At 36.0% G+C, this 13,812-nt stretch overlaps 1 protein-coding gene across 4 annotated transcripts; it reads right to left on the reverse strand.

Moving 5' to 3' along the window:
* Window positions 1-4,034: 4,034 nt before the first annotated feature.
* On the reverse strand, window positions 4,035-13,596 carry LOC133308817 (putative GTP diphosphokinase RSH1, chloroplastic). Of its 4 annotated transcripts, none has more exons than XM_061509530.1 (24): window positions 13,349-13,596; window positions 12,809-12,999; window positions 12,091-12,270; window positions 11,911-11,976; window positions 11,702-11,794; window positions 11,476-11,607; window positions 11,245-11,346; window positions 11,078-11,155; window positions 10,204-10,275; window positions 9,186-9,293; window positions 8,923-9,020; window positions 8,653-8,713; window positions 8,489-8,551; window positions 8,358-8,414; window positions 8,153-8,254; window positions 7,654-7,812; window positions 7,329-7,460; window positions 7,120-7,206; window positions 6,933-7,004; window positions 5,793-5,879; window positions 5,251-5,704; window positions 4,755-4,816; window positions 4,565-4,633; window positions 4,035-4,457 (listed from the first exon to the last, which is right to left on the reverse strand). In XM_061509530.1, the coding sequence occupies exons 1-24, from the start codon at window positions 13,371-13,373 to the stop codon at window positions 4,353-4,355; spliced, it is 2,655 nt and encodes an 884-aa protein (XP_061365514.1). In that variant the 5' UTR covers window positions 13,374-13,596; the 3' UTR covers window positions 4,035-4,352. The 4 variants fall into 4 exon arrangements, with proteins under 4 accessions (XP_061365514.1, XP_061365515.1, XP_061365516.1 ...); XM_061509531.1 differs by having other exon boundaries at window positions 12,091-12,248; window positions 12,796-12,999; XM_061509532.1 differs by having other exon boundaries at window positions 12,091-12,203; window positions 12,766-12,999.
* Window positions 13,597-13,812: the final 216 nt, after the last annotated feature.

Here is a 13,812-nt window from a genome sequence, read left to right on the forward strand (position 1 = left end):
TATCATATTAAGGAACATCTCATTCTCAACCCAACTACTTGTAATTAATGTTTACATTAATAATTTTATATTACACTTCTCTAACACTCACATTGGCATGTGCACATTTTAATACAATTATTTTCTCTAAGTGTAAACACAATTTAAACAAAGTTTGATATATTATCTCTCAATCTTTTTGTCATATGGATAGTCGAAATAGTTTAAATAGTTTTTTATTTTAACTTCATATTATTTCCAGGGACAGAAATATGTTATTAAAGTCATCTTTATGAAAAATGACAATTATATAAAGTCTTATACATAAATGGGGAATAAATTTGTTATGTTATAGGAAATAGAAATATTTTTCCTACACTAACAACAAAAACATGGGCCTATGCGAGTTTCAAAAAACAAAAAAAACAAAAAGCTGATAGTTATAATATTTTTGTGTGCAGGATGAAAGAGATTTGTTCTGTAACACGACCAATACAATCCCCTACATAAATATGAAATGATGTTACATAAAAGATACATTACATTTACCAAGGACTCAACTTTTGTATCTGAAAAATAATTTTTAGGATTTATTGCTTTTATAATAAATTTCGAATAAAAATTCTTGCATAAATTTCTTAAAGTTTGTTTTTGGTCAAAACATAATTTTCTTAATCCTATTTTTTTATGGAGAAGGTTATACTTACAACCTATTTTCGTTTATAATTTTTTACAACCATATCTTAACCGTTGATTTTCGTCAATCAACGGTTAAGATTTTCGCAAATTAAATTTATCAATTAATTATTAATTCACAATAAATAACAATTGTTGATTGACGAAAATCAACGGTTAAAATATAATTGTAAGAGTTTGTAAACAGTTATAAATATAACTCCTCCCATTTTTTTTATATTATCAAAATCGCTTGTATCTGTTGGGTCGGCTTAAAATGCAGAATTGGACTCATAAACTTAATCAGACGTTAAGGCCCAGTTTCTCGTTCTTCATGGGCGAAGTGCAACAAGGATGATAACTACCCTTTCGGCCTTTAACAAAATACTAAGGTAATAGTTTTTCTTTTAAACAATAAAAGTAGGTACTTAACTTTCGGCCCATCATTAATGATTTGTCCCAAATTTGTCAACATATAGACAAACATGGATGTGCCATATTTGTAACAGAAATCTACCTCATAAAAGTAATAATAATTTAATTAATGATTATACTGAACTATTATTTTCATTTATTTAATTATTTATTGTGTTAAGAACTGGTATCATGCATGTAACTTGAGTGGCGTTCCAGAGTAAAACAAAAAACAAAAAATAAAAAATAAAATAAAAATTTTATCGTGCACGCTCTCTCTTCCTCTTTTGGAAAATCATTTTTCATCATTCTATATTTAATTCGCTTTTCTTTTAAATTAATTAATACTTCTTCAACTGCCAACCATTTTTTTATTTAAGAAATTTTTACACTTTCCATCCACTAGAATGGAAAACCAACGCTCACCATATTCTTACAGAGGCTGCTACGTAACATAAGAACAACATTGATTGCACCGGACTCTCACATGGAATTGGACAGAAATTTGGGGTTGGTAACTGAGCTGTTAAATATTTTCCTACTCTTTATCAATAGCTAATGATGCATTATATTAAAAAAAAAAAAAACACATCTATTATCATGTGCCACTAACATAACATTTTGACAGTTAGTGTGTGGCATGCCAAGCTAGGAATCATTCGTTATTTGTCATCTTCATTGCCTTCTCACTTATATAATATTCTGAGTTTTAACACAGTCATATAATTTTTAATATCTTTGTCATTCCAAAATGAAATTTAATCCAAATTGTAAGTTCATGATAATTTATTCTAATGAAACCACAAGACCATATCTCTCAACTCTGGTTAGAGCTACGTACTCGTCATTTATTCACAAAAAAATAATGTGTGCAAGTTAGAAAGACACGGGCAAGATAGGCCATGAAACAGGTAATTACGGATCGAGTATGACTCTCTCTCATTCTCATTCTCTCTATAGGGCATACTAGGCACGATTAAGTAGCTTAATTTGAATACTGAACCAGTTTTAGTTGTTGATCCGAAAGTGATATGCTCTAGAATTGCGGTGAGTTAATAAGAACAAATCATGGGCAATATGCAAACACGTGTCTGGCAAGGGTACCCTTAACAGATTCTTCTTGACGTGTGGGAAGCCAATGAAGATGCCAAGTAACGAATCAGGACAAAACTTAAAGGCCTGCTTCAATCTCATTTTTTCTTCGTTCCCGCTTTCACTTTCCATTACCTCTTTTATAAGATAAACTTCATCCCTTGGTTTTGTGTCATACTTTGAAGAAACAAAGGAGCAAAAAAAAAAAAAGTAGAAGGCAAAGTAATTAACATAAGATAGGAGAAGAATCCATGGAGGAGGTACGGGCCACAATCACTAACAAGCACGGAAGAAAGAGAATCCACCCATTAAGCAGCCTAATAAGTATTGGAGGAGAAGGTGGGATTGCAGGGCTTGTCGTGTTTGGTGGAGCCTTGGCCGTTGCAGGTTTCATGGCAGTTGCGTCTCTTGCAAGCAACAAAAATAAGGCAAAGGGCAATCGTGATCACCAACCTAAACCCCAACAATTATTATTGAACGAAAACGGGTTTAAGAGTGAAGAGGATCATGAAATTACCCAGAATCTCAGCTCTTTTCTTCAACATTCAACAACCCAAGATGGGGATGCCACAAGGTATGCTATCTGTAATATATGCATATACACGCACATGCAAACTCTGTATACCCTTCTATTCAATTAACATAACTAGATGACTCTACCTGTTTATATATACTTTCATGTCTTTTTCTTAATCAATTTCAACGCTACGTTAACTTTTGTCACTTGCTGCAGCTGTTGGACATCCAACATAAGCAATAACCAAGTTAGTTCCTCCGAGTTGCTCTCTTCCAAAACATTGATTCTGGTAATTCATCCTTCCTTTACAATGTTGTTTTGCTTGGGTTTGTTTATTACCTTTAACTTGTGACAAACAACTTGGATGTTGAATTTGGTTCAGGAGGAGAAGATTGACCTTAAACCCAAAAGTGAAGAAGATAGCCCAACCTGTTTTCATCATCAGGAAATTGCATTCTCTGACTATTCGCACCCTGAAAGTGTAGAGTCGTCAAACGAAAATGGGGTTATCGAAGAATGCTTGGCGTCACTGTTTAACAATTCAAGTGACCAAGCACAAGAGTTGGAAAAGGATGAACCTCAAGATGGCCTAACATCCACAGAAACAGAAACAGAAACAGAAACAGGGGATGATGATACTGATGATGATGATGATGATGATGTTGACATTAAGTCCGATGATGATGATGATGATGTTGACATGAAGTCCGATGATGTTTCAGAGATTGATGAAGAAGATAGCTCAAAAGCAACGGGGACCACCTCCCTGGATTACAACGAGGAGCCAGTTTGGCCTGCAGAGCTGATACAAGAACTCAAGGGAGACTACTGTGATAGCCATGTTTGCAGTGACTCCGATGCGGATGGCTCGGACTATGCTGGGAATGACGAAGCCATGACAGTAGCAAAAGAAGCAACTTTCCACGAAAAGGCCAATTTCTCTTTGTTGCAGAATGATAAATCATCAGTAATGAGAACCAGGGTTATCCCCATGATGTTGCTAGCGTTGCTGTTGCTCCTAATTCTGCTGACCCGTCGCCCACAGGAATCTTTTCAGGTCCTTGATGATGGTAATTCTGTAAAAGTACCATGAAATGAATTTCCGAACAATATGTTAAAAATCTCTTTTTAAACGAGTTCGGAAATGGACATTGCTATTCCCAGTCAGTTTACAGAACCATATGCGCTGAGGATAATGATAATTGAGATAAATCTATTCTGATAACCCATATTTCAATCAATTAAAATTTAAATTGTTTATAAAATAAACGTCAGAATGCTCGTTTGCTGACCCTGCCCTATAGTGAATTTGGTTACTTTTCACGCATTAGGCAGGAATGAAAGAGTTAAGCTGACTAAGAAAAGTGACACTTTGTAGCAAGAGATCCTGGCAATCTCCTTATGTAAATGCTATGTTTCTGCACAAGTACTTTACATTGTATACTCCTTTACCCTATCACTCTATTCTATATACAATGCCTTGATACAATGGCTCAATTGGCTGCTGCCGGTTTATTGGGTTAATGAGTTGGAACAAATGTATGAAAACTAAACCAAAATTTAGACACATAAATGCCTGCGCCGCTGCGGACAAAACTTAGTTCCCTGGTCCGGTCTCAATCGTTGGGCAAACTGCAGTTGGCGCCTCGGCCAAGTGCAGCTGCAATCGAATCAACTACACTTCAAGGACACCACGGTCTTCCATCATGCTTGGCCAGCTGCAACCAGTAGACCATCCCAAAACGCCCAATATTAGATCTACTCTAGAGCAAGCACTGACCTGAGAAACAAACCAATTGTATAAGTTGACCAAGAACACATTTAATGAAACAACGATTACAGATCAAGTATCGAGCATAGTGAGTGTTTTCAGACATGATACAGTACCAAATTTTCTAAATTTCCTTCTATGTGAAATAACAAGACACCCATTCCCCTTCCTCCATCAATCTCAGCCTGGTCATTTGATAAGTCAAGTGTTACAGATATGACAAAATAGAATAATACGTGTATATGTCAAAGACATCTTGAGTACAAATGTACAATACAATTGCTGAGACTTAATTTAACCACTCACCACACAAGAACATATGGTTATGCCTGCAGCGGCCAATGCTGTAGTTACCTCAGCCATCATGCCTGAAAAAATTGTTTACCGGTGAAATAATAGTATGTTTGTTGTGTCGGAGAGGTCATCAACCAGAGCAGACACATACCAGATGGAATCAAAATAACTGTTAAAGAAACAAACACTACAAAATATTCATTTCATCATCCTATCTTTAAGCCATTTTTCTGACCCAATGGATTTCATCTCTGTGACATCACTTCACTCTTATATTATTCGTGTGGAGAAAATGCAGTTAACACATAGTTCATTGGCCACTAGGAGCAGAACATCCATTTAGCTGGCCTGGATGATCAGTAAAAGATTAACATGTATCATATGTTAGTGTAATATTATTATGCGTACCGACTTCTGCATAGCATATCCTCAATCAGTAATATTCACTTACATCTTGTACATCCCGCAAAATCAGATTTAGTCAATATTATCAAATGAGTAAGCTTACCTCTTCGATCTATGCATACAACACACAACCATTGGATGGAGTGCCCTTCTATGTTGTGCCAAGAGGCAATTTTCTGGGCTTGCCAACTTTCTAAACCTGGCAGGACTTCCTTATATCTTGGAGTGTTAACTTGAATCATCTTGGCGACATGGTTTCCCTGCAGCAACATCTCCCCTTTGCTCTTCAAACTTACATGCTGCACATGCTTATTATGTTTTCCATTGACCTTGGGGGTCCAAACACTTCCATTCTTACTTTGGTGGACAGTATCACTTCTTTCAGGAGTTGATATTTCCACTCCATTCACGAACATTTTCCCCAACATATGTTTTGAACCACCGGAACCATTTGACAGTTCTTCAGATTCACTATCCCCTTCAGAATCAGTGACAAAGTCATTCACTGCCTCTGTAGTGATATCAGCAGCAGAACGTGCAGCTTGTTCCCTCAGAAACTACACAAAATATAAAATGTTTAGTTAGAGCACAATTTTTTCAGAGGGAGTGAAATTAAATTCTGACATTTGTCATATGAAATCCTACCTTCATTATTTTGTGTCTTGCACTACGTGTTTTAGCATGTTGCAACCACTGCTTATGCCTCTGAAAAGCTGATTTGCTGGAAAGCGCCTGGTAACAAAGTTATGAGCTCCAATGAAGTGAAAAGTGAATGTATGGTGTAATTGTGACTGACCATTTATATCTATCCGTATAAACAGAAACAATTTCCCTAAATAGCAGAGTTTAAAAAAGGGTAAACAATTGATCATTGTCATGGAAGAAAGATACAAATTATTATGAAGTGCGAACAATGTGGAAATTATAGGGTTTAGGTAGAGAAAGAGGAAGAGAGAGAAAATTAATACTCAATATAAGGTGTGAAATGATGCGTAAAAAATACTAACCCAATAATCTTATTTATACTAATAATTGGGTCAAATACTAGCATAATATTACTAGCAAAAGCCTAAGCCCACTAATACAATAAGTCTACTAATCTTTAACAAGGAAACGTAATGAATATGAAACTTCTAAAATTGCTTCTTCAACGAGATGAATGATTGATTCCACAATATATTCTATGATATTACAAATATATTATGAGGATGTGCTAAGATATTCTAAACTACTCTCAAGATATTCTGAGATATTCTAACAAACAATTTGTGTAAACATATAAAATTGTAAAGAACCAATTCAATTCAAAAGCTTAAACTTTTGGGTGAGGCTATATTAATGGTTCTATATAACTCTAACACGCCCTCTCACAAGAGAGTCCATGGGGCTCAAAAGGTGGATGATACATCAGGCTCAGCCTACATGTGCTAAGAAATTCCACAAAGAAAATGGGGGGCGACGAGGATCGAACCCGAGACACCGAGGTTCTGATACCATGTAAAGAACCACTTCAACCCAAAACCTTAAGGCGTTGAGTGAGGGCCTTTTAATGGCTTATATTATTCTCTAACAAAAATTTAATACCAGAACATTTGACAGCACATACAGATCATAAATGTCATGCTCAATAATCATACAATTTAATAAACATAACACAATATCTTCCTATTTCCACCCTTGCAAAGTAAATTAATATTTTTACATATTCAACGTATAATTACATTCCAATTACATCAGATCTATCAAACTAAATAGAAAACACGAGGTGAGTTGAACAATACTGACATTATATGTGATTATCTCCACTACTTCTGCATTGGCAAGTACACGTGCAGGGGAAACAAGATTACCGTTGACCTGCATTGACACTGATAAGTCACTAATATTACAATAATACAAACATTTTATTTTACATCTATTTTTTCCTGATGGCCGCTTGATTCCAATGGCATGCAAATGAGGGGAGTGATACCTTTGCAGCTACCATCTTGTTGCCAATTTCAGTATGTATCATATAAGCATAGTCAATGACTGTAGCACCCTGAGGAAGATTCTTAATCTGGATATAATATGTAAAAAAAAAAAAAGTATCAAGTAATTGCAGACAGTATTCTGATACAAGCTTCTTAATTATCTTCAATAAATTGAAGGGGAAAAAATAATGACACAATCCACCCTTACCTCTCCCCTCGGTGTAAACACAAAGACACGGCTGCCCAACAGATCTCTTGTAATAGTGTCTACAAATTCCCTAGAACTCATGTTGCCAACAAACTCTTCTTGCCACTCTCTAATTGCATTGAGCCAGCCAATCTGTAGGAAAGGAAATAATTCATTCACGAAATCAGCATCAAGATCATAATTGTTCTTTCTTTTTATTTTTGGTACAAAGCTAAATTTACCATGGGCAAACAGCCTGATGGCATCAAAATTGAGTAATGGATATACTAAGAACTCTCTTTAAAGTATGATTTCTATCATAATATGTCAGGGATAGATAACATACTCTGAGTGCAATGTTGGCATTGTTAAGACACACTGTCTTCCCTCTTGAGCTTTTATTACTGGGCATCACACTTCCAACCAAGCCAGTGACAAATTCTCTCCCACTATAATGAGCAGCAATGCCCCTCTCAGCTATCAAATCCATTTCTTCTGTTCTAATCTGCAAAAATAAATAAATCGCAGGGGACGCACTCATAAGAAAATTTTGTTATGAACTTCATTTGGATCAGCTAGGGCTCAATATACAATTCATGCAAACCCCCAAGGGCACAAAGGCTCCTCGACTTCATAAAGGAAGGGGTGAGTGAGGGTCAATTGCACACAGCCTTACCCTTACATTCTTTGCAAAGAGACTGTTTTTAGACTCAAACCAATGCCCTTCCGATGTTAGAGGAGCAACCTTATCACTGCTTCAAGGCTTGTTTAGGGCTCTATATACAATTACATTATGAAAATAGAACATGCTAAAATAAAATTTAAAAAGAACAAAAAAATATTACCTGGACTTCTAGCCTAAACATGCTCTCATACAAAAATGGAATCACAGTGGTATGAAGACTCTGATAGCCATTAGGTTTAGGGGTTGCAATATAATCCTTCACCTAAAACAAAAACAAATTAAATGTTTCTCATCAGTGAATGAAAATTTGTTTCTCTTAAAATTAACACTTTATACAATCAAATAGAATAAAAAAAAAAACGTACAGATCTAGGAATAGGTGTCCAGATTCCATGGATCAACCCTAGAACATGATAGCATACCTGGAGAAAACATGAAAATGAGAGAAAGGCTTTCTGATATACCAAGTAAAAAGTGAAGCATGTGAAATGGTTACCAGCTGTGGACTGCATAAAGGCCCAACCCCAATGCACGGCTTTGGTTTAATAATAATACGAAGCTGGTTACAACAAACAGTTGATGTTTCAACAAACAAACTTAAAATTTAATCCAAATTCTTTAAAACACATTAAGCATTTCAGGTTAGATATCAAAGCAAACCTGTGCAATTTGATTAATCTCATTGATCAGGCTTTTTGATTTGAGAACAGCTTTATAGATACTGCAAATGACCAGCAATATTTCTTAATGAATAGCCAAAAAAATACCTCTACAAAACAAAGCTAGTATAAAGTACGTAGAAGCACTTTAACCGATAGATAGAATAATATGACTGTGACATGTAAATGTACATGATATCAAACACATTGGCTAACATGAACAGGTGGATAAACAAAATGGTGGCATAGGAACTGAGTTTTATGGTCTAACCCGTAAGGCTCTTTACACACAGAACGGACTTCCGTTTTAACTGTCAGAAGGTCTAAGAATTGATCATCTTGAATTTTCTTCACCAAAATTTTGTTTGCCTATCAAGAAAGGGAGAAAAAGAAGTTTGATCAGTGGATTGCGCTCACACGCAAAATCACCTGGAAAGAGGATTAGTAAAGGGACATACAGAAAGGCGGCATGCAGTTATAATTTTTCTACTTATCTATTTGAACACCAATCTAAGAAAGGCAGACCAGCATTACCTCCAGCAGTTCTTTCTCGTGTTCTTTGTATAGGTCTGCAACTCTTCTCTTCACCTTAGCATAATCTTCAGCATTTGTGTACATAAATGATAGATTTTCTAGTTCTGACTGCATCATCGAAAAAGCATAATTATTGTTAAAGAATAATATAAACCATTAAAAATGTCTTTATCCAATAACTTAAGCTCTTGGTTTGAACTGGTTCTTTACATGGTATCATAGCTTCCGCGACAAAGTGGTCACGAATCAATCCTCACCACCCCTAATTCAGTTTATAAATAACTAAGTATTGTGGAATTTCTTGGCACAGGTAGGTTGGATTTGATGCATCATCCACCCTTCAAGCCCAATGGGCTATCGTGTGAGGGGGCTTCACCCAACAACTTAAGCTTTTGGGTTGATTTGGTTCTTTACATGGTATCAGAGACTCGGTGTCACGGGTTCGATTCTCACCGCCCCCAACTTTCTCTTGTGGAATTTCTTAGCACAGATAGGTGGGTCTGTGCATTGTGCAATGTCCACGCTTCAAGCCCAAAGGGCTCTTCCGTGAGGGAGTGTGTTAGAGAATAATATAAATCATTAAAAAGGTCTTAATCCAATAGCTTAAGCTTTTGAGTTGAATTGGTTCTTTACATGGTATAAGAGCTTCAGTGACCATAAGGTCACGAGTTCGATCCTTACCGCCCCCCACTTTCTAGTGTAATTAAATAAGCACAAGGTAGATAAAAAATTGAGCCTGTGCAATGTCCACACTTCAAGCCCAAAAGGCTTTTGCATGAGGCGGTGTGTTAAAAAATAATATGAATCATTAAAAAGGTTTTCATCCAATAGCTTAAGCTTTTGGGTTGAATTGGTTCTTTACAATTATGAATTATGATACATCAGAATTTCCCTCATGCTATGAAATAAAAGAAAGCATGAATGCTATCCTGAATTGTACTCGAAATATGTGGACTTGTGGCATTGCAGGAACAAAACATGAATGCTAGTCCTTAGTGATTGTGTAATTATAGTATACCTTAATTTGATACATCCCAAGTAACTTTGCCAAAGGAGCAAATACTTGTAATGTCTCCATTGCAATGCTAGTCTGTACACAATATATTAATGTTAGAAAACCAATAGGAGAAAGGCTTATCGCAATCTCAACCTATTTGATACATGTATACATGGGAAGGATTAACTTACATCGGTGTAAGTCTAATAAGTCTTCCACCCATTTTTAGTCATTGATCCATCTTGTACCTAATGTCTCTAATTTATTAATCATGTGAGCCGTTAGATGCAAATTGGATCAATGATTGATAATGGTTGCAAGTTAATCCTCCTTTCTATATATATGTGTGTGTGTGTGTGGTGTATCTAATGTCTCACGTGAGCCGTTAGATGCAAAAGGGATCAATGACTAATAATGGGTGCAAGTTGATCCTCCTATATATATGTATGTGTGTGCGTGTGTGTGTGTGTGTAAAACAGGATTAAATGGTAATACTACTATAACGTTGAAGACATAAACACCTTACACATATTCAGTACTCGATATTATGTCATTTTTTACAAAAAAATCAATGACAATAACATAATGCAGTAAAGGACACTCAAAGAAAAAGATAGTTCTTCTTCATAAACAATGAAATTTACTTTCAGTTTCAAGGCAGTGAAGATTAACTAAAAGTGGCCTAAATGGATTTATAAATCTCACTTTCAACGTCAGAGAGAACAGATGCTGCTCAAATGCAATATTTCTATCAAAAAATCCGTAACTTTACTTGATTGCAAGACCATTTTTGTATGATCCCAAAGTAAAAGGATGGCAAGGCCATAATAGTTTCCTTCCTTTTGACAGAACAGAAAAGAGTCACCAGTTGGTTATTCAAACCAATGGAACTAACCTGTTTATGTGGGGGCATATGTGATAGGGTGCGCATGTTATGTAACCTGTCTGCCAATTTGACAATAATAACACGAACCTGTAATGACAAATTTATTAGTTGCCAAACCCCTATGAATATAGAATATACTAAGAATAGACAAGCATCCATAATTTAAAAGAGCTCACCTCCTCTGTCATAGCCAGAAACATTTGCCGAAGATCCTCTGCCTTCACATCTATAACGGAATCATTTTCATTCTTATACTTCAACTTTCCTAGCTTTGACACCTAGTTAGGATTTAGAATGTAGCATACATCCAATTAATTTGGTAAATTTATGAATATGTCACCAAAGCTATTGGGGATTACAGATATTTCATAAATACATTACAACCACGATTCAAGAATAATAAGTACCTTAGTCTCTCCTTCAACAATGTGGCGCACAGTAGAACCAAATTCCTCCTCTATTCTCTCAAAAGTAACAACATTTGTATCCTCAACTGTATCATGTAGTAATCCAGCAGCAATCGACTCCCAATCAAGTTCCTAGAGGAATGGTTGATCCATTACAAATATTGACTTGTTACACATATTTATATGTACAATTTACCAGAAGAGGAATCATTTCTTCATGACTCACAAGTTCTCCAAGAATACGTGCCACCTCAACTGGATGAATGATGAAGGGCTCACCACTGCGTCTTTTCTGACCATCATGAGCTTCAAATGCTAACTGTAACAACCATGGATAAAACAGAAACAAAACAAAAAAGTAAATACTACTATGTTGAAGAAAAGATTTTGCCAGAAAGAGCATGTTAAGATTGCTTCTTGAGGTAGTCAGCTTACCATAAAAGCATTATGGACTAACTCCAGTTCTTTAGAGGACAGGTATGAGATCACAGGTTTAAGATCCTGAGGCAATCAGATGATAGACAGTATGACTCAGACTCTAGCAAAGGACATCCCCGTTTGCAGAGTTACAATCAACAATAGACATGCCAGGTTCAGAAAAATTCAGGACTGTACCTCCCACAAATTTTCAGGGGAAAACTCACTGGCAGTATCCAAGGAGAAGGCTGAAGAACAACATAATTGCCACCTTCTAGGAGCAACTTGAGACAAGATAGATCTAGAGAATCCTTCAAGAAGTACGATATCAAGTGCTTCATCGGGATACGAACCTACTATACTAAAGGCTTCGCATCCCTGTCAGTTTGCAAGAATGACAAGTAAACCTAATTAGTAACAATGATAATATCTAAATAACAGATAAGCAACATTAGAACATCAATTGTAACTTCTATTTTGACTTAATACGAACACAAGGCAAAAAGGGTCAGGAATGGATTCTCTCATATCTCTTTTTAAAAGAAATAAGGTGAACACTTCATGTGAAAAATCTCAGCCATTTTTTGACAAATCAACGGTCACAATTCTATCGACAAAGCTCATAAAACGACAAAGGCGGAGAAATAGTCATTTAATTGCTGGGCGTTAAACTATCAATGAATGACTGAGATTTATCATATAATAGTGGTCACGTTAAAAAGAGACATGATAAGATTTATTCCCACAAAGGTCATCTCTATGCAACATCAACCTCCTGCCCCGAAAAAGAAGAGACCCGAAATAATCAATTCATTATTCCCATCCCAACTTTCAGCATCCCTAATGTTAAGTCAAAATTGGGAGTACTAAAACGATTCGAAATACCAAAACGCCAAGGGAAACTGCTAAAACTTACAAAATTATACCGGTTCCTTCTTCCATTTCGCCAATTCGACAAGGATGAACACTGATGAGGATGAGCCGTGCTCGCAAGAAACCCAGTAAGGACCCTAGGAGCTTTCCACGCGCACGATAGAAGACTACAGTCGTATCTTCCACTTCCATCCCCTCTCCATAGCTTGCATACGTTCACGCATTCTAAAGAAACTGCAAATACACCTTCACTTAAAAATCACACTTCCAAAATTTTCACTTCTACTAAAAAAAAAACGCCAACAACGAATGAACCAAATGAAAAAGAACATCCAGTAAGATACTAGAAAAATTCGCGATGCACCAATTGGTCGAATGTGAAATTGCAAAGGGGAAAAAGAATCTTGGACGGCTTAATAAAGTTGAACCTAGGCATTAGGCAAAGTACATAGTTGAGCACACAAAGTTCAGTGTTGCTCACATTTTTCTTGACAACCTTACACACATGCACATACATAGCTATAAAAACCGAATATTCTGAGATGCAGGTTTTAGTGAAGGTTTTTGTTGGCGGGAGACGTACCTGACATGGAAGGTGCAGATGCCATTGAAACAGAGTAATCTCATTGAATCTTGAATCCCAAGAGCGTGTGGAATTGGAAGCAACCGAATGATAGGGTCATTGAATTATGGAAGAAAAGGAAAGAGAAGTGAATCAGAATTAGGGAGATGATGTGATTCAAAAGAAGTGGTTATGTTATGTCGATGAAAGGAGGAGAGGCTTAGGCAAGGAAAGACAGACAGATAACAAACACCAGCTAAGTAGATATCCAGTTTAGCCGAGGCCACACAACTACCGTTTCATTAAGATATTTTTCTCTTTCTCCTCCTTATATATAAATATTTGTACAAGAGGATTTTTTATTTTTTGTCATTTTCTAAATTTCTCAGGTTCAAGTTTAACTAGGGTTTTTAATTGTTATATATATTCATTAGGATATATTTTTCTTATTTTGTAAGAAAAAAGTTACCTCGTGTTATAGAAAT

This window comes from Gastrolobium bilobum, unplaced genomic scaffold (assembly GCF_033153095.1).
Source record: "Gastrolobium bilobum isolate Gb01-03AN ecotype WA unplaced genomic scaffold, APGP_CSIRO_Gbil_v1 utg15473, whole genome shotgun sequence".
Lineage (NCBI taxonomy): Eukaryota > Viridiplantae > Streptophyta > Magnoliopsida > Fabales > Fabaceae > Gastrolobium > Gastrolobium bilobum.